The following is a 26,332-nucleotide window of genomic DNA, read 5'->3' as shown; positions in this document are numbered from 1 at the left end:
AAAAGTGTTGAGTTAAATCAGTGAGCCAGCTCAGAGATGCCAGTCTCTTGGAATCAGAGGCAGCACGGTAGCATTGTGGATAGCACAATTGCTTCACAGCTCCAGGGTCCCAGGTTCGATTCCGGCTTGGGTCACTGTCTGTGCGGAGTCTGCACATCCTCCCCGTGTGTGCGTGGGTTTCCTCCGGGTGCTCCGGTTTCCTCCCACAGTCCAAAGATGTGCAGGTTAGGTGGATTGGCCATGATAAATTTCCCTTAGTGTCCAAAATTGCCCTTAGGGTTGGGTGGGGTTACTGGGTTATGGGGATAGGGTGGAGGTGTGGACCTTGGGTAGGGTGCTCTTTCCAAGAGCCGGTGCAGACTCGATGGGCCGAATGGCCTCCTTCTGCACTGTAAATTCTATGAAAATGGTGCCGGATGCTAAGTATACAGTTAAAAATGAGAGGTGCCAAGATAATGACTCCCTTCTTCCTACCTTTCTAGAATTCATTTGTTGCACTTTCCAGTAGCTAATAGGAGTTAATTTTAATATCAAGCTGTTCAATCATTGGACCCATATATTCAGAAAGAGCTGAATTGTGTTGAAACCTTTTGCCACAGTAAGTAATCACTAATTCCCTCGTCCCTTTCTGTTGATTAATTGCTTTCTTTATCTTCTAGGGAAACCTTATGGTATTGACCACTTGGAGCGGATCCAGCTGTGCGGATTCTTCAACGTTCGGAAAGGGAAGATACAGCTTCATAAATGGACCAAGCGTCAAGTTATCCTGTGTGGTACTTGTTTAATAGTTTCATCTGTGAAAGACAGCCAGTCTGGAAAAATGCACGTTCTCCCTTTAATTGGCGGAAAGGTATAGTGACATTGCTCATTGTGTGTGAGTTATATACTTGCACGAAAGTTATTTCATAACAGATTTTAAAATGTTGAGTCTATTTATCAATGTCGTCTATTTTAAAGTCTATTTTCAAACAATGCTATCATAAAATATTTCAGACTTTGTCAAATATATTTGGACAGTGACTAATTTTTTGAAATACTATTGCTATCTTTGTGCAGAGTGAAAATTATTATGTGCTGGTATTTAATCTATCAGTTTACGACCAATGAGCCAATTATGTCACAGTAGAAGACACAAATGACATACCAGAATTAGATGATAACCAAGGGTTAAAAGTATGAGGAACTGATGCTAATTAATATCAGCACAGAAAAAATATAAAGAAACATATGGGATTAAAATCTGAAATATTACCGGTGCTAGATGGCTGACATTCTAGGGCTCTAAATGAAGTTTCTGCAGAGATAGTGAATGTGATGGTTATGATTATTTCCTCGTTCTTGAGTGGTCCCAGCTGATTGTATGGCAGCAAATGTAACTCTGCTATTCAAGAAAGGAGTGAGAGAGAAAACTGAGCAACAGGCCAGGTAGCCTGACGTCAGTTATCCAGAAAATATTGGAATTTCTTATTAAGGGAGTCTTAATAATCAACGCACTTAGAAAATCATAGTATGATCAAACAAAGTCAACATGATTTAATGAAAGGGAAATAGCGTTTGACAAATTTAGAGGTTTTTTTGAGGATGTAACTAGTCGGGTAGTTAAAGGGGAATTTAGGATACACTGACTTCCAAAAGGTACTTGATACAGTACCATTGAAAAAGTAAATACAAATGCTGATAGATTTTGGGGTTGTATATTAGCATGGCTAGAGGATTGGTTATGGACAGGAACCAGAGCCTCGGGATAAACAGGGCATTTTTAAGTTGACAGGCTGTGACAAATGGAGTGCTGTAAGGTTCAGTGCTAGGGCCACATTTATTTACAAGGAGACCAAAAGTCAGGTACTTTAATTTTCTGACGATACAAAACTAGATGGAATGTAAGCTGTGATGAGGACACAAACCGGCTGCAAAGAGATATAGACAGGTTAAGTGTGTGGGCAACAAGATGGCAGATGGAGTAGAATAGAGAATGATGAGGTTATTCACTTTGGTAGTATAGAAAAGTGGATTTTGAAAAAAAGGCATGAAACTTGTAAATGTCGATGTTTAAAGGGACTTGGGTGCACTTGGACAAGGAACGCAGAAAGTTAGCATGCAGGCACAGCAAGCAATTAGGAAGGTCAGTGTCATGTTGGCGTTTTGTAAGGGGATTGGAGTACAACAGTAAATACGTTTTCTTTTCCAATTAAGGGGTAATTTATCGTGGCCAATCCCCCTACACTGCACATCTTTGGGTTGCGGGGGTGAGACTTGCGCAGACATGGGGAGAAACAATAAAGAAGTCTTGCTACAATTTTACAGGATTACAGGACTTTGGCAAGACCCACATCTGGAGTACTTTGTGCAGTTTTGATCTTGCATTGGAGGCTGTGCAGTCAAAGTTCACCAGATTGATTCTTAGGATGAAAGAGTTGTCCTATGAATTGAGGTTGAATAAATTGGGTATGTACTCTTTGGAATTTAGAAGAATGAGAGGTGATCCCATTCTGAAGCGACTTGATTGTTTTCTGAAGCAGAGAGTGTTTTCTCTTGTTGAGGGATCACACAGGAGCACAGTTTCCGGATAAGGGGATGATCATTTAGAACTGAGATAAGGAAAGATTTCTTCAGTTAAAGAACTGAGAATCTTCGGAATACTCTACTCCAGGAGGTTGTGGATCATCCATAGATGAATTCATTTAGGGCAGAGATAGACAGACTCGGAATAAAATAATCTGGGTTGCAGGTGGGAAAGTGGAATTAAGGCCGATGATCACCCAAGGTGGTATTGAGTGTTGAAGCTGACTCATTAAGGGCTGTATTGTCTACCTCTGCTCCTATTTCTTACGTCCTTAAATCTCAACACATGTGCCGCTGAGAAAAGAGTTTCAGAATTGAGCAGATAATCTAAGGTCGAATCTAAAACTAGTCCTGAGCAAGTGGTAAAATATTGCAAATGGGTCATTCAGTTAAATGTTAAACCAAGGCCATTATTCCTTCTAATGCTTCAGGTTGGCATTAAAGACCCCATAATAGTTTTCAGACAAGAGCAGGGTGGTGTCCTGGCTGTCCTACCAACTGTTCTCCGAAACACAGGTGAATTAGTCTTCTCTTACTACTGCCTCAGATGTTCAAGCACAAAATGCTTGCATTGGAGTGTTAAACAATCACTGCAATTCAAAACTAATTTTGAAGTACTCTAAAATGTTGCTACATAAGCACTGTATAAATGCAAAGATTTTTTTTGCAGGTGGAAGAAGTCAAAAAGCACCAGTACTGTTTGGCCTTCACCTCATCAGGACCACAGAGCCAGACCTATTACGTCAGCTTTGACACTTTCCCTGAATATTTGCGCTGGCTTCGGCAGGCTTCAAAGGTGAGACTACAGGGACTGTGCTTCTAACCATAAGTGTTGTGTTTCTAATTATTGCTCCTGGCAAGACAGCAAGCCACTTTTTGCATGCTGTGATTCAAGATTGGATAGTTATTTGTGCATAGCGGAGAACCAGGAGGGCTGTTCCTCAAAGCTTGTTTGTTTGCTTCTGGCAAATTCTGCTGATGTGTTTACTTAGTTTTTGTTAAAATAAAAGATTAGCAAAGTTCACTCTCCAGTCTATATTTACTCATGCACTGTGTGGTGATAGAGTAGCCTTTGATTTATTATTTTTAAAAAATTCTTGCACGTTTTTACTTCAATTTTCCAGTTGCTCCTTCAGCATGCCCAGTGTAAGGTACAGGTACACAGTTGATCAGCCAATGATGGGTAAGGGTTGGGGGCAGTGCCCGAGGAAACCCTGCTCCCTGTGTTAAATGTGTATCATGTCTTTAAGCCTTTACTCCTTTCTTTTATTTTGCAATATGTGTCCCTTGGCCTTGCACCATTCAGATAGACCAGCTGTTGTCAAGCCTCCGCAATGCTGCTGTATAATCAGATGTTGGGCAAAGACCCAGAATAGCCTGTTCTTGGAATATTTTCTATCCCTCCACCTTGCAGAAGCATTCAGCCTCTGTTTGGGAGCTCTTCTTGATACTAAATCTGAGTCTAGGATCTCTTCTGAAAAGATGATTCAAATTGTATACTCCTCTCTCGGTTCTCCATTGGAATATAGGGAAATGCAAAGCAAGTCAAAGCTGCCATACTTTACGCTCCGAATGTATTAACTCTCTATAAATAAACCTCTTGGAACTGAAAGTAACAGTGACAGGTGAGACAAATAACACTGGATCAGATATCGGAGTAGGTCAGTTTAGAAAGGTAACAGGTCACCTGACAAGGTAACAAGAGAGGGAGAAAGAAGAAAAGTCATGAGAGAGGGATGACTACTAATAGTAATGAGGAAAAGGAGCTAAAATATAAGAAAAATAATTGAGGCACCAGTAGTTTCAGTAGACAGATCTGACTGTTATAATGAAGCTCCACTTGGGTTCATATGGGTCATGGCTGGGTGCTAAACATTCTGGGGTACACCATTTTTAGAAGGGATCAGTAATGCATAAGGGAAGATGTAGTATTTATGGAGATGTTTCAATATCAGAGGAAAGATGTTTATAGAATTTTGCAGCGCACAAGAAGACCATTCATTTCAGAGTGCTCTTTTTAAGAGCTATATTACTAGTCCTACACCCCTTTCATAGCCTTACGAACTTGCCTTTTTAAAATATGTATCCTATTTATTTTTGCAAATGACTATTGAATTTGTTTGCACCATCCTCTTAGGCAGTGTTTATATCCTCTTGTTGTGTTTATATTCACAAAATGTTTTCCTCATCTCTCCTCTCTGTCTGTTGGTACTTTTCTTAAATCTGTGGTGTATTATAAAAAATAATATACAAATATAGCATTTCGGTGACACGAAGGTGGGGGGGGGGGGGGGGGGGCTGCTGTGGAAAGGGTGCAGTACAATATTGGGTGTCCTTTACAGACAGTCAAGTTGTTTGAAATGCTGTAGACATTTCAGAGAGGTGTGTAGAAATAGTAAGACGGTAGTAAAGGAGGATTATCTACCAGACATAGATTAGGAGAACTGATCTGAAGACGTTTGAACAAGGAGGGATTTGTAAAATGCGTTTCAAACTGTTTGTTGAGTCAGAATGTAAGCCACCATATGTGGAAAGATGCACCATTAGACTTATTTTTGGAGCAGGTCAGCAATATTAAGGCAGGAAAAATTGTCTCCTTTTAACCAATATTAAGTAGTCGGATAAAACACCAAGAGTGGGATGTCTTTCTAAACTTAATTAAAAATTGCTACTCTGACAGAATTATTGGCTCAAAATATTCTTGTAGCAATAGATATAAACTGGCTGTCATAGCATATAACTTGTATCTACCTCATTCCTGCTTTGTGTCTAACGCAACAATATTGTCCACCCAGCTGTTACTTTGCCTCCACTGCCAAAGAAACCCTTATGCTGTTGATTCTTTTGGGCTACTCAGATGCCTAAGTCTACTCAAATGCTCAAATGGCCAGCCTCATCAGTTCTACTGTAAATCTATCCAAAAGTCTGCTGCCCAAATCGTAGCCCTGCTCCTCTATCATTCTGAACACCGTGGCTTCCATTAGCTTATTTTCCAATTTGTCAAATTCTTGTTCTTGTCCATGAGTCTCTTCAAAATCTCACCCGCCTATACATATGCAACTTTCTCTGGCTCTACATGTTTTTGTGTCTTTTCTGCTCTTTTGGATCAAGCCTCTCTCCTCTTTCTGCACCATCTTTGCATGTAGAGCCTCCATTTGTCTTGTGTTTGTCTTGCATAGAAGATAGAACGTATGTTCCCCAATTCCGACAGAAACCATGGCTTAACTGGGAGATCCACTCCATACTGAAGTCCAGGTCTGAGGCGTTCAAGACAGGTGACCCTGACCTATACAACAAATCTCGGTACGACCTCCGCAAAACCATCAGGGACGCCAAGAAACAATACCAGACTAAACGGACACAGGGCATGGACTATTATCAGTTGTGGCAAGGCTTAAACAACATAACGGGCTACAAAGCAAAGCCGAGTAGAATCTCCGGCAACAGCGCACCCCTCCCTGATGAACTCAATGCATTCTATGCTTGTTTCGAGCAGGAGGCCATCAAACCGTTGTTAACTGCCCCACAGCTTCTCACATACCCATAACAACCATCACAGCCTCAGACGTCAGATCGGCCTTCTTGAAAGTGAACCCACGGAAAGCAACAGGTCCAGACGGAGTCCCTCGCCGTGCACTCAGATCCTGCCGGACCAACTGTCAGGTGCGTTCGCAGACATCTTCAACCTCTCACGACTTCGTTCCGAGATTCCCACCTCGCATGTTTTTTTTCATGCATCGAACGATCTGCCTGGACTGTTCGCAGAACAATACTTCTCACTACCTCAGTACACGTGACAATAAATCTAAATCTAATCACACCTTAGAACACTTCCTAAAAGTGCTTTGCTATCTCCCCCCATTTCACAAATCTTCTCAAAACTTTAACCCTTTCACTGTCTTCAAGTTATCTCTAGCTTTACTCCCAAAGGCTTGAAATACTGGGGGTGTATTCCATTGGAGCAGGGAGTATAGGAATGGGGGACACTAGTTGGAGCTTTTCAAATCTTTGTCAGATTGCTGGAGGGAAAAAGTGAATAATACTCTTCTGATTGACAAATCAACATAAAAAGAGTATAAACTCAGGACTTTGCAAGAACAATAAATGGGGATGTTGAGAAATATTATTAGAATAGGGATTACTTTACCACAAACAACTTATTGAGGGATGAGATGCGATTGAAAATTTAATTGGTAGCTATTTGAAAAGGAAAATTGTCGAGAAAAAAGTTGGGGCAATGGAAGTAGCAGCTAGCTGCAGTTCAAGAACTGGTCATAGTTCATGGTCATATGCTGAATGGGCTCTTCTGGGCTGTAGATTTTATACATTTTATAATGACAGCTATTGTGTCGACAAGGTGATCAATTTAGTGAGAATAGGATTGAAGCAATAGAAGATGTGCTCATGGCCAAGATGAGTTCAAGAAGGATATGAAGGGAGATAGAAATACTAGGGAAAGATGTCCCAGACAACTGGGACCATTAAAGGAAGTTTGGTCAGCTGTGTTAGTGGAAGGGAGACATGCGATTGAGCAGCAACAAGCAGACTTGCTGGAGGTAAGGGTGGAGATGACGGGGAGTAGGGTTAAAGAAAGCGTTTTACAGTAGAGAAAAGAGGTCGGGGTAATCTTTGCATTCCAGGATGATCCTGGAATAGTAAGCGGTTTTAGTTGATGAAAACAGGACCCAATAGTGTTTTAAGTAGTATAACCAGATCTAGCGATGGATAGCTAAACTAGTTGTCCAACATACCCTTTCAAGTCTATGTCTGTTGGACGTAAGAGAATGGTGACTAGGGCCTTATCAGGGGGAAGGACCAGTAATGGTTTTATTGGGGACTGGAACGTTAAAGCTTGAGGTGAAGTTGTGGCTGAGTGAACCAAACTGCAGAAATACTATTGCAAATTATTAGCCAAAGGGTAAATAGTTGGGGTTTTGAAAGTGTAGTTGTAAGTGAATTGAGGATTGTATTTTCCAAAGATAGATATGGAAGGGGGATGGATGTGTGTGGTGAGTGATACAAGGAAGTGATCAGAGGTGGCCTTATCTGTAATCACGCTGAAGTATGAAGGGTAAAAGAACCAGCCAAGGATCTTGTTGATGATCATTATCCAGTGATTTGCGCTAACTTGAATTTATTGTCAATTATAATTAGATTTGATTGTTCTCTGATGTCTTATGTGGTCAACCTGCCTGTAAACCCTGATAGAAACTGACATGTAGAGGTGACTACCTAGGTGAAATGCCGGAAGACAGGCAGAGCTCGTGGGATTACAGAAGTCTACATCTTCAGAAAAGATGAGAAAAAAGAAAATGTGGTGCATTTCTCTACCACCGGTGAATTTGGATTATTTTCCTTGAAAACAGAAAAGACTTGTTTTGTTTATAAATGGTTTTGGTTTAGTCATCGTTTGTTTATTTTGACTTCACCTACAAAATTCTGGCCTGCAAAAATTTAAATGTGTAGTTCTTGAGCAGAAATCCATTTATCTGCTTTTATTTTTTTTGAAAGGGACATTATTCTGTCTGGTTTGAGAGAATTTAGCTGGTTATTTAGCTTGTTGTGTACCAAAGCACTGAATTGCCAAATTGTGTTCAGAGGAATCATGTGAAGAAAATGAAGCAAATGTAAAGATTTTGCATACTTTTAAATCCAATTTTTTCCAATGCTGGTAGGCAGCCATTTGCATCAATTGAGGGAATGCTAATGAAACATTTAATTGCATCTCCATTTTAAGCAGTTAGGCAGTGGAATAAATACACTGCTCTTGATTAAGAGAGAACAGTCTACATAATGCGCCATTGTTCTCGGATTCTAATGTTGCTTTGTACTACTTTCTAGTCATTTCCTTGTTCCAAAACAGAGGCCTACTTGGTGTGTTTCCATTCGACATAGGTTGTGCCTTGTTTATACATCAAAAGGATTCTTCAAAGCAAGCGGGGACCGAAATAGTTTCTTCAAGTTTTATGCATTTATCATTGCAATTGAGCTACAAGTCTGAATGCAACCTTATTTAATTCTTTCTAATTAAAACCCACAAATTCATAAGACAGTCGAGTTGGAGATTTCTTAATTTTATTTCACAATAATTAAAATTTAAAAATCTTTCCAGTTTTATGAAACCTGCTTTGCAATTGGGACAAAGAAAAATTTGAGAATGCAAATCATCAAAAGATTGTTAAAAATGTACTGATCTTTATGGCCATGAATGGACTATTTTATTATTTGAATGAGTTGCAAAAATTAAAACTGATCCCACAAGTATTTAAATATACTGAAGAAGATGAAGTTCAATGTGGAGAAACGTTAAGTGATTAATTTTGGTAGAAAGAACAAGGAGAGATAACATAAAATAAAGAATACAACTTTTGAAGAGGATGCAGAAGCAGAGCGGCATGGGTGTATATGTGCATAAGTCATTGAAGGTAGCAGTACAGGTTAGAGATCTGTTAATAAAGCATACAGCATCCTGGGCTATGCCCTTTAGAGTACAAGAACAAGTAAGTCATGTTGAACTTGTGTTAGCACTAGTTCAGCCTCAGTTGGAGTATTATCTCCAGTTCTGGACACTGCACTTTAGGACAGATGTGACAACATTGTAGAGACAGCAGAAAAGATTTGCGAGAATGGTTTAAGAGATGAGGAACTTCAATTATTATTATTTTTTTTTTTTAAATGATTTTTTATTGGGTTTTTGAACAAAGTATATTTGACGTTATGGATACAGGATATGATAGATATATATATAGAAGAGAAGGGCACACATACCCAAATCACAAAGAGAAAGAAAAAAAGAGAAAAAGAAAAAAAGGTAACACGAGAGAAATACAAAATCAATTATTTACACAAGTCGGCATCTGTTTTGGGGGGGGGGCGGGGGGCGCAGATATACATTTGGGTGCCGAAGAGACAATTCCGGAGGGCAATACTTGAATGGTGCTGGTGTTGTCCCTTGCTTCTCCCAACGGATTTTGTTGTCGTCTCATGCTCACTTCCACTTCAACCGGCCCTCTCGTCTCCGCCTGTATTCTCCTTTTTCTCTGTTCCTGTGGATGCCCAGTTTGTTAACGTTTCCCTGTCCCCCCCTCCCAACCTCCCTGGCTCTCCTCTATTGTTCCCTGGTCTCTTCCCTATCTCCCCCCCCCCCCCCTCCCCCCCCCCGTGGTTCACCTTTCCTTCCTCTTAAATTTAGCAGTGTGTCCCCCCGGTCTATCTCTCCGTCTCATACTTTGGCTACTTTCCCCGGTTCTTGGCTACCTGGCTATTCTTCTGCTTGTTTGTTGGCTACATACAGGTCCCGGAACAATTGGGTGACTGGCTCCAACGTTCTGTGGAAGCCGTCGTCTGACCCTCGGAGGGCGAATTTGATTTTCTCCATTTGGAGAGATTCCAAGAGGTCGGACAGCCAGTCTGCAGCTTTGGGTGGTGCTGCTGACCGCCAGCCGAACAGGATTCTACGGCGGGAGTTCAGGGAGGCAAAGGCAAGGGCACCTGCCCTCCTCCCCAGGAATAGATTTGGCTGGACTGAAACCCCGAAGACCGCCACTTTTGGACATGGCTCCGCCCTCACCCCCACCACTTTGCACATTGCCTCGAAGAAAGCTGTCCAGTACTCTACAAGTCTGGGGCAAGACCAGAACATGTGGGCATGGTTGGCCGTGCCTCCTTGGCACCGTTCACATCTATCCTCCACCTCCGGGAAGAACTTACTCATACGGGTTCTTGTTAAGTGGGCTCTATGTACCACTTTTAGTTGCGTCAGGCTGAGCCTTGCGCACGTGGAGGTGGAGTTGACCCTATGCAGTGCTTTGCTCCAGAGTCCCCACCCTATTTCAATCCCCAGGTCCTCCTCCCAGTTCATTCTTGTTGCGTCCAGTACGTTGTCGGCCCCTTCTCCCAGTCAGTCATACATGTCGTTACAGTTTCCTTTCTCTAGTATGCTTGCGTCCAGTAACTCTTCCAGTAATGTCTGTCGTGGTGGTTGTGGGTATGTCCTTGTCTCCTTTCGTAGGAAGTTTTTGAGTTGCAGGTACCTTAGCTCCTTCCCCCTGGCTATCTGGAATTTCTCTGTCAATTTGTCCATTGTTGCGATCCTGCCGTCCGTGTATAGGTCCCTGACTGTCAGTGTCCCTCTGTCCTGTCCCCACCTTTTGAAGGTGGCGTCAGTCAGCGCTGGTGTAAACCTATGGTTGTTGCAGCTGGGAGCTTTGTCCGACATTTTGGTCAGGCCAAATTGCTGCCGTAGTTGGTTCCAGGATTGGAGGGTGGCTATCACCACTGGGATGCTGGAGTGTTTTTTGGGTTGGGATGGGAGTGCCGCTGTGGTGAGGGCCCGAAGGGAGGTCTCCCTGCAGGAGGCCTCCTCCGTGCGCGCCCCTTCGGCTTCTGGCTCCTTGATCCATCCCCTTATTTGCTCGGCCGTCGCTGCCCAGTGATAGAATTGTAGGTTTGGGAGGGCTAGCCCCCCCCGGATTTGTTTTTTGTAAGACCTTCTTTGGGATCCTAGCATTCTTTCCCTCTCCCCCCCCCCCCCCCCCCCCCCCCCCCCCCCCCCCCCCCCCCCAATACGAACGCCATGATTAGTTTGTCCAGTGCTTTGAAAAAGGCCTTGGGGATGTAGATCGGGATGGATCTGAATAGGAAGAGGTACCTGGGCAGCACGTTCATTGTGATCGTCTGGACTCTCCCCACGAGGGAGAGTGGGAGTGTGTTCCATCTTTGCAGGTCCTTTTTTACTTCCTCTGTCAGACTGGTGAGGTTCCATTTGTGGATCCCTTTCCAGTCATGGGCGATTTGGATCCCCAGGGAGTGGAATTTGTGTCGGGCTTGTTTAAATGGCAGTCCCATTAGTGCTGCCCCACCTACTTGTGAGTGTACCGGGAAGATCTCGTTTTTGCTCATGTTGAGTTTGTAGCCCGAGAAGGCGCCAAACTTTTTCAGGAGCAAGATGATTCCGTCCATGCTGCATTGTGGGTCCAAAATGTAGAGGAGCAGGTCATCTGCATAGAGTGAGACTCTGTGCTCTCTGCCGCCCCTTTGGATCCCCCTCCAGCTTTTTGCTGCTCTGAGCGCAATTGCTAGTGGCTCGATTGCTAGAGCGAACAGCAGTGGGGACAGTGGGCATCCTTGTCTGGTGCCCCTGTGCAGCTGGAAGTATCGGGAGTTGGTATTGTTTGTCCGTACGCTTGCCATGCGAGCGTTGTATAGGAGTTTTACCCAGGAGGTGAACCCTGTTCCAAGCCCAAACTATTCCAGTACCTCTGAGGTATTTCCATTCGACTCTATCGAAGGCCTTTTCTGCATCTAGGGAGACGATCACCTCTGGTGTTCTCTCCCCGGATGGGGTCATTATCACGTTCAACAGGCGCCTAATGTTCGAAGTAAGCTGTCCACTTTTGACAAAGCCCATCTGGTCCTATGCGACCACCTCTGGCACGCAGTCTTCTAGCCTTTTGGCAAGAATCTTGGCCAGTATGTTGGCATCTGCGTTCAGCAGTGAGATGGGTCTGTATGACCCACATTCCGTTGGGTCTTTATCTTTCTTGGGTATCAGCGAGATTGAGGCCTGTGCTAGCGTGGGTGACAGTGCGCCCTTAGCCAGCGAGTCTGTGAACATCTCCCACAGGTATTCTCCGTATTCGTATATCTCCGTATTCGTATAGGATCCCACGTGCCTGGCGGAGTTGATGCACTGCTTTCCTGGTGGAGAGCAGATCAAAGTTCCTTTGTAACTCTTTCCTCTCCGCCAGGAGCTCTACGGTCGGGGCCTTGGAGTATTTACGGTCTACCTCCAGTATGGAGTCAACCAGCTGATGCCTAGCCGCCCTTTCCTCCCTATCTCTTCACGCTTTGAAAGCGATGATTTAGGAACTTCAATTATGAAGATAGATTGGAGAATTATATTTTTGGAGAAGAAAGTGCTGAGGAGAGGTGTTCAACATTTTAGGAGTCTGAACCGAATAGGCAGGGAGAAATCATTCCCACTTGTGAGGATTGAAAATGAGAGGACACAGGTTTAAAATAAGTGGTAACAGAAGCAAAAGCGATACATGGAGATTTTTTTAAGGCAGTGAGTGGTTGGAGTCCAGAATTCACTGGCTTAGAATGTGGTGGAGGCAGGTTCAAGGCAAAAGAGAAATAAGATTGTTATCTGAAAAGGAAGGATGTTTCAGGGTGATGGAGAAAAGGTAAAAGAATGGTACTAGGTGAATTGCTCATTCAGAGATCCAGTGCAGATACGATGGGCTGATTGGTCACCTCTTGCTCTGTAACAATTCTGTGGTACTTCTTTCGTTTAGTGGTTTACATTCCAGAATTAACATTCATAAAATATTCTCTCATTCTAAAAATAAATTCACACAAAATGAATTTGTATCTTTTGAATCCTTAGCTTTTCTGAGACATTCTTGTACGTTATTTACATATTATCAATCTCACTCATGCAACATTCTAATAGTATGATGATGGTGGTTTTTTTTGGGAGGGATAAGAGAAAGCGAGAAATCTCTGAATCTGACATCAAGACTTGAAAGGAAGCATTGACTGGAATGCATAACAGTTCTGCCTGAATGCAGGTTTTGCTTTTGTTTTGTTTACTATTTCTCCTGTCCTCTTGCTTATGTGGTGATGGGTGCAACTCAATTCCTTGGGCACCAGCAGGCCTGTGGTAATTTGTGTAAAGAACAAATTCATTTTTGAACCTCCACAGGCTATTCCATTGTTGGTCCATTTATCCATTGAACTATGAGGGAATGTTTTACAGCTGAGCTCGATTGTGTCCTCATTCAACATCACCACATGTGCTTTTAGCCAGCGTCACTGTATAATGATTTGTGGCAGAACCCGTGTTGATTTTGCAGTCTTGCCCCACTAGCCTCCGACTTCAGCTAGTTTTTATGTCCCAAATGCTATTCTAAAATCTATTTGTCTTTTTTTTTTGGCCATTGTGTTGCAATTGCCTACAGAGCCTTCAGGATGAAGTTAACCAATTTTTTTCTTTGTAAATATTCTCCTTTCTTTTAACCATTGACTCCTTACTGTGGTAGAGGTCCGTGGGTGCACACGGTATCCTCTGGTACCTTGTCATTGCAAATGCGATTCATGCTTGAATTTTGATAATGACATTAAGTATTTTAATGTGGAGGTTACCGCAGTTGACCACAGCCCATCTTAACCTAGCACCCATATGCATAATAAAAACAAAGTGCCGGAAAAACTCAGCAGGTCTGGAGAGCGAAACACAAGTTAACGTTTTTAATCCAATATGAGTCTTCAGAATTCCGAAGAAGAGCATATTGAACTCAGAACATTAACCCTGTTTCTCTCTCAGGGCAGCACTGCTGCCTCACGGCATCGAGGTCCCAGATTTGATCACGGCTCTGGGTCACTACTTGTGTGGAGTTTGCACATTCTCCCGTGTTTGTGTGGGTTTCACCCCCACAACCCAAACGATGTGCAGGCTAGGTGGATTGGCCACACTAAATTGCCCCTTAATCGGAAAAAATGAATTGGGTACTCTAAATTTTTTTTTTTTTAAACTGTTTCTCTCTCCACAGATGCTTCCAGACATGCCACATTTTCCAGCACTGGTTTTATTTCAGATCTCCAGTACTGCAGTATTTTGCTTTTAGTATCCATATGCACACCTTGCACATTAATAACTTTAAAATCTTCACTATAGTAGATTAGGATCTGTGCCATTACACTGTTAACTCAAATCAAGCCATGGAATGAAGCTAAGCGCTCTTTTGGGTCTGCTTGTCTAAGATGTTTTATGCAGAAACTCAGTAGGATTCCAAGGGAGAGAAAGTTGGAGCTTTAGTTGAAAAATATTTTCTCACCTCCACAGCCAGTCACCCTAATATTGAACAGCAAAATCCCATAAAAGAAATCCATACCAGAATAATTTCCCCATCTGATTGGAAGTTTCTAGGTTTGATCTGTCGCTTGTGCTGCATCAGAAATGAAGCCTCTTTTTATAAAAGCTAAAAATTTGCTTAAAAATAAATGTAATTTGGTCATACAGTTATTAGGAAACCCTAACATACTTTAAATCCTCTCCACTTTGAACGATGCCTTGCTAAATGCTCAACATCTGGAGCTTACCTGCTAGCAATTGAAAGTCACCTTTGTGGTCAAACAGGAGTAAGATATGTTGCTAATTCGCACCGCAGTCACCAATAATGTTGCTCTTTTTAACTGGATACTGATAGTTATTAATGATAATATTGCTTTTCAGAGTTGCCAGGTATCAAATGATACCACCACAAAGTTTTACCGGATATCGATCAAAGACCAAACAACCAGTTAGTTAGTTAAAGTTCAATGATAGTTTATTTACACAAGAATTACTTCGACGTGCAACATAAAACACTACAAGCTAAATTACACCTAACACTACAACAACCTATACTTAACTTCAGGCACCCGGCTTTATGCAGAGGAACAAGGCCTTTGTTCGGATCTTGCGTGGCTGGGTCTGGAGAAGTGACTTTGTTTCTGCTGGGCTCATCCGTCTGGTAGCGATCATTGGTCTTGAACTTGCTTCTGGTCGTGATGCTGCAATTGGTTTGGGGCATAAGCCAGGGCCAAGAGAGACTGAACACATGGCAGTGTCTCTTTTTATCCTTCGGGGGTTTAGCGCTCTTTTGGGCGGTCCTTAGCTTTGGACCCAATAATTCGGCAGGCTTTGATTACTGCCTTCGATTTTAGCCAATAAAGGGGCGGGTGCCTTGATGGCTGGGCGTGTCCTGAGCGGTCATTGACCTTGGCTGTTTGGGCTTCCTGGGTGAAGGGAGTAGCGCCGATGCGTCTGGATCTGTATCTGATACCTGAGTACAAGTCTTTTGTTCTGGGGAAATGGGCCATTAGAATGCAAATTGGCTGGGGGTTTCGATAGTGTCTGGTTATCTAGTGGCAAATATACACTTAAGCTCTGAGTTCTACTCGATCCTGCATTGGCCATATTTCCCGTGATTCTTTGCAAGTGGCCATGTTTCCCTTTGTAAGTGGCCATTCCAGATGGCTACAGATACCAATTTTGTGGCTTAGTCAGTAACCTTCATCGTTACAGTAACTACAAGATGCATCACTCAGTGATACTTGGTGTGCAGTGATATTAGCCACAACAAGGTTCCAAATTCACCCAAGTCCCTTTTATGAATCTGCATTTATTGTACAAAGTGACAATCTATTCCAAAGGTCAGTGACTCTATGTGAAAAGAAAAACCTCCTGACATCCAAACCAGTTCTCTTATGTAACTGCATGCCCCCTTATTCCCTCTAAACTATCTGATTCAAATTGTCTATCCATATGGACACAGTCTCTTCATTATGTTAAAATGCTCAATTGAAATATAGACGATCAACACTAAGTTGTTCAACTGTCCCTGTGTAGTTTGCATATTCTCCCCATTCCTGTGTGGGCCTCATCCCCACAACTCAAAGATGTGTAGGCTAGGTGGATTGGCCATGCTAAATTGCCCCTCAATTAGGGGGGGAAAAAAGAATTGGGTTTCTCTAAATTTATTTAATGAACAATAAGTTGTTCATGCTAACTTAAAAGTTGGAAAGCAGTCTGGTGGGTTTCCTCTGAACATGCCCCGTTGCGAGGAGTCCAAAACTGGACACAGTGTTCAAGCTGAATCTGAACCAATGTCTCATACAAGGAGAATGTTGTTCCTTTGTTGTGATCCTAGCAATAGATTCTAATGTTTGTTTTTGAGCACCACAACAGCAAGAGTTTAACTATTAAAGTTCTCCACAGCAGTGAATGGCTGATGTGTTTGTTAAATCCTTTCTTTAATGGGGTGCACAACTTCTCTGTATGCTTATAAAATTTATGTCTTCTTTCACTGGCATTCTCGACTCATTTGGTAACAAGAAATTCATAAAATCCATTGGTAAGTCCATTTTTTAAAAACTGATTGCTCCCAAATATCGTTGAGTCTCCGTTTAAAAGACCTACCTGCAACAGTCCTCATCAAACTGAGGATTATCCTACAGCATTTAATTTCAGAATGCCATGTTTTTGGTTAAAAAAGTGGGTTACAAATTGGGGAAACTTTATGTGCCTATTGTTGTTCTCTCTCAGATTGTGTCCCAGAGAATTAGTTCAGTGGATTTATCATGTTGCAGCTTGGAGAATCTCCCAAGTAACCTCTTCTATAGCCAGGACCTGACTCACCTGAACCTCAAACAGAATTTCCTCAAACTGAATCCAGGGCCTGGAGCAAATGGAAGTCTGAATGACCTTCAAAGGTAACAACTTATATTTTAAAAAATAAATTCCAATGATTTTGTTAATGCTTCAAATTTTAGCCATTTTAAAATATTTACTTATGTGCTTAAGTGGATAGAAAATCTAGAAGAAATGCTTTTGATTTAAAATATTGAACCAATCTCTACAGTGTATAGTTATAAAAATATATAATTCTTGATGTCAAAACATTCTTTGCTCGCAAACAAATTTTGGAGTGTCATCTTCTCCTTAGCTCCTCCAATGTTGTGTGCCCAGAAGTAGCACTGTTCACTGCAATGGACACTTGGGGCTGGATTCTGCGGCTAAGTGCCGATGCCGGCGTGGGAACTGTGGTGTTTTATGATGCCAAAATCGGCGCCGACCCCTCACCGATTCCGGGACCGGTGAGGGGCTAGCAGTGGTGCCGGGTAGAACTCCCGGCTCCCATGCCAAAAATGGCCAGGTCCTTGGCCGCGCATGCGCACGGTGACTACTTGAAGCGGTCGCGCCGTACAACATGGTGCCGGCTGCGTGTGGACCTGACCTGCCAGATAGTGCCCCCCCGGACCAGCCCCACCAGTCCCCCTCGCTGAAGGCCCCACGGCCAGCGGCATGAACCCCCCCCCACCTGCCAACTGTAGCGGCGCTGGACACAGCCCGCAGCCGCCACACGAGGTTCACGAAAGCTGAGAGCACAAGTGAACACCGCCGTCGTGAACTCGCCCCATTGGGCCGGAGCATCGGGGGAGGGCCTTCAGGTAACGCCTTGAGGCCATCCCAACGATGACGCCGTTTTGGAGGGGGCAGAGCATCCGAAAACGGGCGCAACCCCATTTGGTTATAAAAAGATTCTTCCCTGAAAAAAATATAATGCAATACTTTTTGTCCACTGTGTCCCTTCATTCTGTATGAAAAACGTAGTTATGAAAATATTCCTTTGAAAGTATTTAATACCTAAGAAACCCCTTGCTCCCCCCCCACCCTCCTGAAGCATTTGTACCTTGCAATCTCCCACATAAAGCACACAAACATTTAACATCATCTTTGAGATAGAGGCAATGTTTTCCTTCCTTCTCTAATGAGAGATGGCGAATAGTAGCCTCCATATTTAAAACCATGATATTTTAATCAGTTTCGAAAATTACTTTGATTTTTTAATATTCTCTTCATTAATTTCTTCTGTGGCAGCAGATTGCAGCTGTGCTTCAGGAAAGTAGTATTTAGTTCCCAAAACAGAGAACATTGACTGATCTGTACAAAAGAATAAATTCAGCACTGAGCCGAATTGAAAGCAGATTTATTTCTGATCTGGTTATGATCAAAGCTTGGCAATTGCATTTTAATCTTAGATTTTCACAAGCCATTTTTTATATCCATGCATAGACTTTTAAGTTAATCAGAATTATAAGTAGATATTCTGTTCACTCCAATCAAAATTTGGTGTATAGTTGTTTTTTTGCTAACTTCAGTAGAAATTGCATTATCATGCACTGACTGAGAGAAGTGATTGATTCTGCCCCCCCCCGTTTCCTTTCATTTGTCATCTTGCAGCTGTCAGTCACCGTTCAGTGGTATCATTCTGACTGTCCTAAGACTTGAGCGGAAAAAAAGTAGGCTGGCTGTTCAAGGAAGTACTGAGGGAGTGCTGTATTGTCTTAGGTGCCTTTTTTCATACGAGATGTTTGAACTGAAGCTCTTTCTTTTTTGTGGCCTTAACAATAATCCCACGACTTCCGGGTGCGGCGATGACCAGCTGAGTCGCACATTTCGGCAGCTCCCTGTGAAACGGACTTTTGGGCTCTTGATAGGAGCCCCAACGGCAATTTTGACGGCTAAAAACACTGTGCGGTAAACCAGAAGGGAATCCCCCCTGGATACGGATGGAAAAAGGAGAGGGAAGTGGCCAGATTGCAGTGGATCCTTTAGAACAGCGGCAAGGAAGGCAAGCAAAAACCAAGATGGCGTCGGAAGGTGGCAGTTTAACATGGGGCCCTGAACAACAAGAGTTCTTGAAATGCTGTGTGGAAGAGATCAAAAAGGAAATGAAGAAAGAGCTGTTGGCCCCGATACTACAGGCGATCGAAGGGCTGAAGGAGGAACAAAAGACCCAGGAGCGGGAGCTTCGGGTCGTGAAGGCAAAGGCAGCCGAGAATGAGGACGATATACAGGGCCTGGTGGTGAAGACGGAGACGCAGGAGGCACATCAGAAACGATGTGTGGAAAGGTTGGAGGCACTGGAAAACAACGCAAGGAGGAACAACCTGAGGATTCTTGGTCTTCCTGAAGGTGTGGAGGGAGCGGACGTCGGGGCATATGTGAGCACGATGCTGCACTCGTTAATGGGAGCGGAGGCCCCGGCAGGTCCGTTGGAGGTGGAGGGAGCATACCGAGTGATGGCGCGAGGACCGAAAGCAGGAGAAATTCCCAGAGCCATAGTGGTGAGATTCCTCCGTTTTAAGGATAGAGAAATGGTCCTTAGATGGGCGAAGAAAACTCGGAGTAGTAAATGGGAGAACGCGGTGATCCGCGTTTATCAAGACTGGAGTGCGGAGGTGGCGAGAAGGAGGGCGAGCTTTAATCGGGCCAAGGCGGTGCTTCATAAAAAGAAGATAAAATTTGGAATGCTGCAACCGGCAAGACTGTGGGTCACATATCGAGAGAGGCACCACTACTTTGAGACGGCGGATGAAGCGTGGACTTTTATTGTGGAAGAAAAACTGGAATGAGCGGGTTATTAAAAAGAACATTCGAACAAAGTGGTGGGGCGAATGTGGGGGGCAAAGAGGGGTTTTATGTACTAATCCTGCGATGCGGTAACTTTTCTCTCTCCCACAGGTGGTGATGGGGGAGGAGGGGAGGTGGAGGAGATGGGGCGTTGGCCATTGGGGGCGGGGCCAAGGGAGAAGCGCGGGCTTGGTTCCCGCGCTATGATAATCATGGCGGGAATAGAGAAGCAGGAAGGAGGGGGCGTCGCACGGTGCGAGCCGAGGTCACGGGGGGAAGCCGAGGTCAGCCAGAGTTTGCTGACTTCTGGGAGCAACATGGGGGGAGTAATTACGCTAGCGGGGGATCTAGCGGGGGGGTGGGAGGGGGGAATTACTGGCTTGCTGCTGCTGGGGAGAGGGGGGAGCTGGTATGGGAGAGGATGGGCGGGGGGGCACCGCCTGGGGGAGATACAGCTGCGTGGGAACCGGGTGAGGAGCTGGAAAAAGGTGATGGCTAATCGACAAGGGGGGGGGGGGGGGGGTAGGAAGCCCCCCAACTCGGCTGATCACGTGGAACGTGAGAGGGCTGAACGGGCCGATAAAGAGGGCACGGGTACTCGCACACCTTAAGAAACTTAAGGCAGATGTGGTTATGTTACAGGAAACGCACCTGAAACTGATAGACCAGGTTAGGCTACGCAAAGGATGGGTGGGGCAGGTGTTCCATTCGGGGCTAGATGCGAAAAACAGGGGGGTGGCTATATTAGTGGGGAAGCGGGTAATGTTCGAGGCAAAGACTATAGTGGCGGATAACGGGGGCAGATACGTGATGGTGAGTGGCAAACTACAGGGGGAGACGGTGGTTTTGGTAAACGTATATGCCCCGAACTGGGATGATGCCAATTTTATGAGGCGGATGCTAGGACGCATTCCGGACCTAGAGATGGGAAAGCTGATAATGGGGGGAGATTTTAATACGGTGTTGGAACCAGGGCTGGATAGGTCGAAGTCCAGGACTGGAAGGAGGCCGGCAGCAGCCAAGGTACTTCAAGATTTTATGGAGCAGATGGGAGGTGTAGACCCGTGGAGATTGAGCAGACCTAGGAGTAAGGAGTTCTCGTTTTTCTCCTATGTCCATAAAGTCTACTCGCGAATAGACTTTTTTGTGCTGGGTAGGGCATTGATCCCGAAGGTGAGGGGAACGGAGTATACGGCTATAGCCATTTCGGATCACGCTCCACACTGGGTGGACTTGGAGATAGGGGAGGAAACAGGAGGGCGCCCACCCTGGAGAATGGACATGGGACTAATGGCAGATGAGGGGGTGTGTCTAAGGGTGAGTGGGTGCATTGAAAAGTACTTGGAACTCAATGATAATGGGGAGGTCCAGGTGGGAGTGGTCTGGGAGGCGTTGAAGGCGGTGGTTAGAGGGGAGCTGATATCAATAAGGGCACATAAAGGGAAGCAGGAGAGTAAGGAACGGGAGCGGTTGCTGCAAGAACTTTTGAGGGTGGACAGACAATATGCAGAAGCACCGGAGGAGGGACTGTACAGGGAAAGGCAAAGGCTACATGTAGAATTTGACTTGCTGACTACAGGCACTGCAGAGGCACAATGGAGGAAGGCACAGGGTGTACAGTACGAATATGGGGAGAAGGCGAGCAGGTTGCTGGCACACCAATTGAGGAAAAGGGGAGCAGCGAGGGAAATAGGGGGAGTGAGGGATGAGGAAGGAGAGATGGAGCGGGGAGCGGAGAGAGTGAATGGAGTGTTCAAGACATTTTATAAAAAATTATATGAAGCTCAACCCCCGGATGGGAGGGAGAGAATGATGGGCTTCTTGGATCGGCTGGAATTTCCCAAGGTGGAAGAGCAGGAAAGGGTGGGACTGGGAGCACAGATCGAGGTAGAAGAAGTGGTGAAAGGAATTAGGAGCATGCAGGCGGGAAAGGCCCCGGGACCGGATGGATTCCCAGTCGAATTCTATAGAAAATATGTGGACTTGCTCGCCCCGGTACTGACGAGGACCTTTAATGAGGCAAAGGAAAGGGGACAACTGCCCCCGACTATGTCTGAAGCAACGATATCGCTTCTCTTAAAGAAGGAAAAGGACCCGCTACAATGCGGGTCCTATAGACCTATTTCCCTCCTAAATGTAGATGCCAAGGTCCTGGCCAAGGTAATGGCAATGAGAATAGAGGAATGTGTCCCGGGGGTGGTCCACGAGGACCAAACTGGGTTTGTGAAGGGGAGACAGCTGAACACGAATATACGGACGTTGTTAGGGGTAATGATGATGGCCCCACCAGAGGGAGAAACGGAGATAGTAGTGGCGATGGATGCCGAGAAAGCATTTGATAGAGTGGAGTGGGATTATTTGTGGGAGGTGTTGAGGAGATTTGGTTTTGGAGAGGGGTATGGTGGATGGGTGCAGCTGTTGTATAGGGCCCCAGTGGCGAGCGTGGTCACGAATGGACGGGGATCTGCATATTTTCGGCTCCATAGAGGGACAAGGCAGGGATGCCCTCTGTCCCCATTATTGTTTGCACTGGCGATTGAGCCCCTGGCGATAGCGTTGAGGGGTTCCAAGAAGTGGAGGGGAGTACTTAGGGGAGGAGAAGAGCACCGGGTATCTTTGTATGCGGACGATTTGCTACTATACGTGGCGGACCCGGCGGAGGGGATGCCAGAAATAATGCGGATACTTGGGGAGTTTGGGGATTTTTCAGGGTATAAATTGAACATGGGGAAAAGTGAGTTGTTTGTGGTGCATCCAGGGGAGCAGAGTAGAGAAATAGAGGACCTACCGTTGAGGAAGGTAACAAGGGACTTTTGTTACCTGGGGATCCAGATAGCTAAGAATTGGGGCACATTGCATAGGTTAAATTTAACGCGGTTGGTGGAACAGATGGAGGAGGATTTCAAGAGATGGGATATGGTATCCCTGTCAATGGCAGGGAGGGTGCAGGCGGTTAAGATGGTGGTCCTCCCGAGATTCCTCTTTGTGTTTCAGTGCCTCCCGGTGGTGATTACGAAGGCTTTTTTTAAAAGGATTGAAAAGAGCATCATGGGTTTTGTGTGGGCCGGGAAGACCCCGAGAGTGAGGAAGGGATTCTTACAGCGTAGCAGGGATAGGGGGGGGCTGGCACTACCGAGCCTAAGTGAGTATTATTGGGCCGCTAATATTTCAATGGTGAGTAAGTGGATGGGAGAGGAGGAGGGAGCGGCGTGGAAGAGATTAGAGAGGGCGTCCTGTAGGGGGACTAGCCTACAGGCTATGGTGACAGCCCCATTGCCGTTCTCACCGAGGAACTACACCACAAGCCCGGTGGTGGTGGCTACACTGAAGATTTGGGGACAGTGGAGACGGCATAGGGGAAAGACTGGAGCCTTGGGGGGGTCCCCGATAAGAAACAACCATAGGTTTGCCCCGGGGGGAATGGATGGGGGATATGGAATGTGGCAAAGAGCAGGAATAACGCAACTGAAAGATCTGTTTGTGGATGGGAAGTTCGCGAGTCTGGGAGCGCTGACCGAGAAATATGGGTTGCCCCAAGGGAATGCATTCAGGTATATGCAACTGAGGGCTTTTGCGAGGCAACAGGTGAGGGAATTCCTGCAGCTCCCGACACAAGAGGTGCAGGACAGAGTGAGCTCAAAGACATGGGTGGGGGATGGTAAGGTGTCAGATATATATAGGGAAATGAGGGACGAAGGGGAGACTATGGTAGATGAACTAAAAGGGAAATGGGAAGAAGAGCTGGGGGAGGAGATCGAGGAGGGGCTGTGGGCAGATGCCCTAAGCAGGGTAAACTCGTCGTCCTCGTGTGCCAGGCTAAGCCTGATTCAGTTTAAGGTATTACACAGGGCACATATGACTGGAGCACGGCTCAGTAAATTTTTTGGGGTGGAGGATCGGTGTGCGAGGTGCTCGAGAAGCCCAGCGAATCATACCCATATGTTTTGGTCATGCCCGGCACTACAGGGGTTTTGGATGGGGGTGACAAAGGTGCTTTCAAAAGTAGTAGGAGTCCGGGTCGAACCAAGCTGGGGGTTGGCTATATTTGGGGTTGCACAAGAGCCGGGAGTGCAGGAGGCGAGAGAGGCCGATGTTTTGGCCTTTGCGTCCCTAGTAGCCCGGCGCAGGATATTGCTAATGTGGAAAGAAGCCAAGCCCCCGGGGGTGGAGACCTGGATAAATGACATGGCGGGGTTTATAAAGCTAGAGCGGATTAAGTTCGTCCTAAGGGGGTCGGCTCAAGGGTTCACCAGGCGGTGGCAACCGTTCGTCGAATACCTCGCAGAAAGATAGACGGAATGGGAAAAAGAAGGCAGCAGCAGCAGCCCAGGATCGGGGGGGAGGAGGAACCAGAAGGACTCTCAGGGTTGTTAATATATACTGTATAGTATGTATAGGTCGTTGCTACAGATAATTATATATTGGACTGTTAAATTATATTTTTGGAGAGTGTTACTTGTGACAAGGCAGTTGCCAATTAGGGCTAGTTTTCATTTTTGTTATTTATTATTTATTCATTTTTTGTTTATAAAATAGGTCATTGTTATTTGTGTTGTTATAATATTGTGTAAAGGATGCACAATGTACTGTGTTGGTGACCAAAAATTTTCAATAAAATATTTAATTAAAAAAAAACAAAAAAAAAAAACAATAATCCCACTGCACTATTTGAAAATGAGCAATAATGTTGCCTCCAGTGCCATGGTCAATATTTATCCCTCAATCTAAAGGATGATCTGATCATTTATTTTAGTGCGGTTTGTGGGAGCTTACTGTACGCAAATTGGCTGCCATGTTCGTCTGCATTTCTTTTAAAAAATATTTTTATTAGGGCAGCACAGTGGCACAGTGGTTAGCACTGCTGTTTCACGGCGCCGAGGTCCCAGGTTCAGTCCCGGCCTGCAACTCGGGCTGGCCCGACATCCCGAGTATGACTTCTAGGGGACCGGGCTCCACATCCATATGCAAGACCCCCGAGAATATGCTAAATACCGGCCTCCAAAATCTTTCCAGCTTTGAGCCGGACTAAAACATATGAACGTGGATCGTGGGGCCCCTCCCACATCATTCACAGACATCCTCTCTCTCCCTCTCTTCCCCCCCCCCCCCTCCCCTCCCTCCAACAGTCGAATCATCCTTGATTTTGTGAGGTAAGCCCTATGTACGACTTACAGCTGTATCAGCCCCAACATCTCTCACGAGGTCGAGGCATTCACCCTCCACAGCACCTCGCACCACAATCCTTCTTCCGACCACCCCCTCTCTCTCTCCCAATTTGCCTTAATCCCATCCATAGACCCCTTGTCCTCTTCCAAGATCCTCCCGTGGATTGCTGAAACAACCCTCCTCTCCAGCCCTCCCACTGACAGCACCTCTCTAGCAACGTTAACTGAACTGCCTCCAAATCTTCAATATGGCCACCGGACTCACAGAGTACTTTCCTGGAGCCATCGGAAGCGGCGCTGTTGCCAGTGCCTGCAACCCCGACCCCCTGCACAAACCCGCCGGGCCTCACCTGCACCTTCTCCGCATTCACCGCCCAATAATAATACAGCACGTTTGGGAGGCCTAGCCCCCCTGGCCTGTCGTCCTCTCTGGAGAATCACCCTCCTAATCCTGGCCTGAGAGACCGATGAGCCCTGTCCAGCTCATATTGGGCGGATTCTTCCCCCTCCCCAACAACTTGTCAACATCTTCGCAAAGTACTCAGTCGGCCTCGGGCCCTCCATGCCCTCAGCCAGGTCCACAATTCGTACGTTCTGCCGCCTCGACCTGTTCTCCAGGTCCTCCACCTTGGCTCTGAGTCCTTTGTTAGCCTCTGCCACCCTCCGCAGTTCCTCATCTATCGAAGTGAACTGATCACTGTGCTGCGACAGAGCTTCCACCACTTCAACCTCTCTCCTTGCTCCTATACCTCGGCCAATGTCTTCAACACCGCTGCCTTCACTGGAGCAATCGCCTCATACACCCACTCCTTCATCGCATCCATCATCTATTTCGCAGCACCTTGTGCTCAGTGAACTGCCTCTCGAATTTTCTGGCCATTACCTCGGTCAGAGTTTCCACTATGAGGGGAGCGGCTCCACCCAGCGATTCAGCCTCCACCATTTTCCCTGCTGCAGGGCTGACCTGTTCACCCGACGGCAAACTTTTGTTCGTCCTCTTCCCAGTGGCTTTCTTCGGGGTCTTTGGCATTCCTCACCTTCCTTATGTTTTCCTGTAACAGCTTGTTCAAACAAATGGCCTTTAGGGCGGCACGGTGGCGCAGTGGTTAGCTGTGCTGCCTCACGACGCTGAAGTCCCAGGTTCGATCGTGGCCCTAGGAGTTTGCACATTCTCCCCATGTCTGTGTGGGTCTCGCCCCCAGAACCCGAAGATGTGCAAGGAAGGTGGATTGGCCACACTAAACTGCCCCTTAATTGGAAAAAATTATAATTGGATACTCTTTAAAAAAAATTTTTAAAAAACAACCCTGAAAGCAGGCACTAAAACCCAAAAACCAGAGCCTCGAGCAGGAGCCACCCAACGCATGACTTCCACCTACATGCAGCCACCGAAAGTTCTCGGTTCATCTGCATTTCAATAACAACTATAGTTCAGAGTTGCTTAATTGGCAGTGAAACATTTTGGAACATCCTGAGATCATGAAAGGCGCTATGTAAATTCAAGCTCTTTCTTCAATTGTCTTCTCTCGAAAGCACATTCGACAGGCATCCTCCAGTACCCTGTCCAAGTATCCATTCTTTCTGTAATACCCTAAATAGTGAGTGTTGACGACATTTTCAGGCTAGGCGTAACCTGGTCATG

General features: G+C 45.4%; 1 protein-coding gene across 1 annotated transcript in view; it reads left to right on the top strand.

Moving 5' to 3' along the window:
- phlpp1 (PH domain and leucine rich repeat protein phosphatase 1) overlaps positions 1-26,332 on the top strand; it is a 265,740-nt gene that overhangs the window by 172,239 nt on the left and 67,169 nt on the right. Inside the window, exons 2-4 of the mRNA XM_072510108.1 lie at positions 660-850; positions 3,233-3,358; positions 16,655-16,821. Coding sequence (XP_072366209.1) covers positions 660-850; positions 3,233-3,358; positions 16,655-16,821 — 484 coding nt within the window. The remainder of the gene's footprint in view (positions 1-659; positions 851-3,232; positions 3,359-16,654; positions 16,822-26,332) is intronic.

The sequence above is a fragment of the Scyliorhinus torazame genome, chromosome 6, assembly GCF_047496885.1.
Source record: "Scyliorhinus torazame isolate Kashiwa2021f chromosome 6, sScyTor2.1, whole genome shotgun sequence".
In the NCBI taxonomy this organism is placed as follows: domain Eukaryota; kingdom Metazoa; phylum Chordata; class Chondrichthyes; order Carcharhiniformes; family Scyliorhinidae; genus Scyliorhinus; species Scyliorhinus torazame.
The sequence above is the reverse complement of the archived record's forward strand: the minus strand, read 5'-3'. Positions and strand labels throughout refer to the sequence as shown.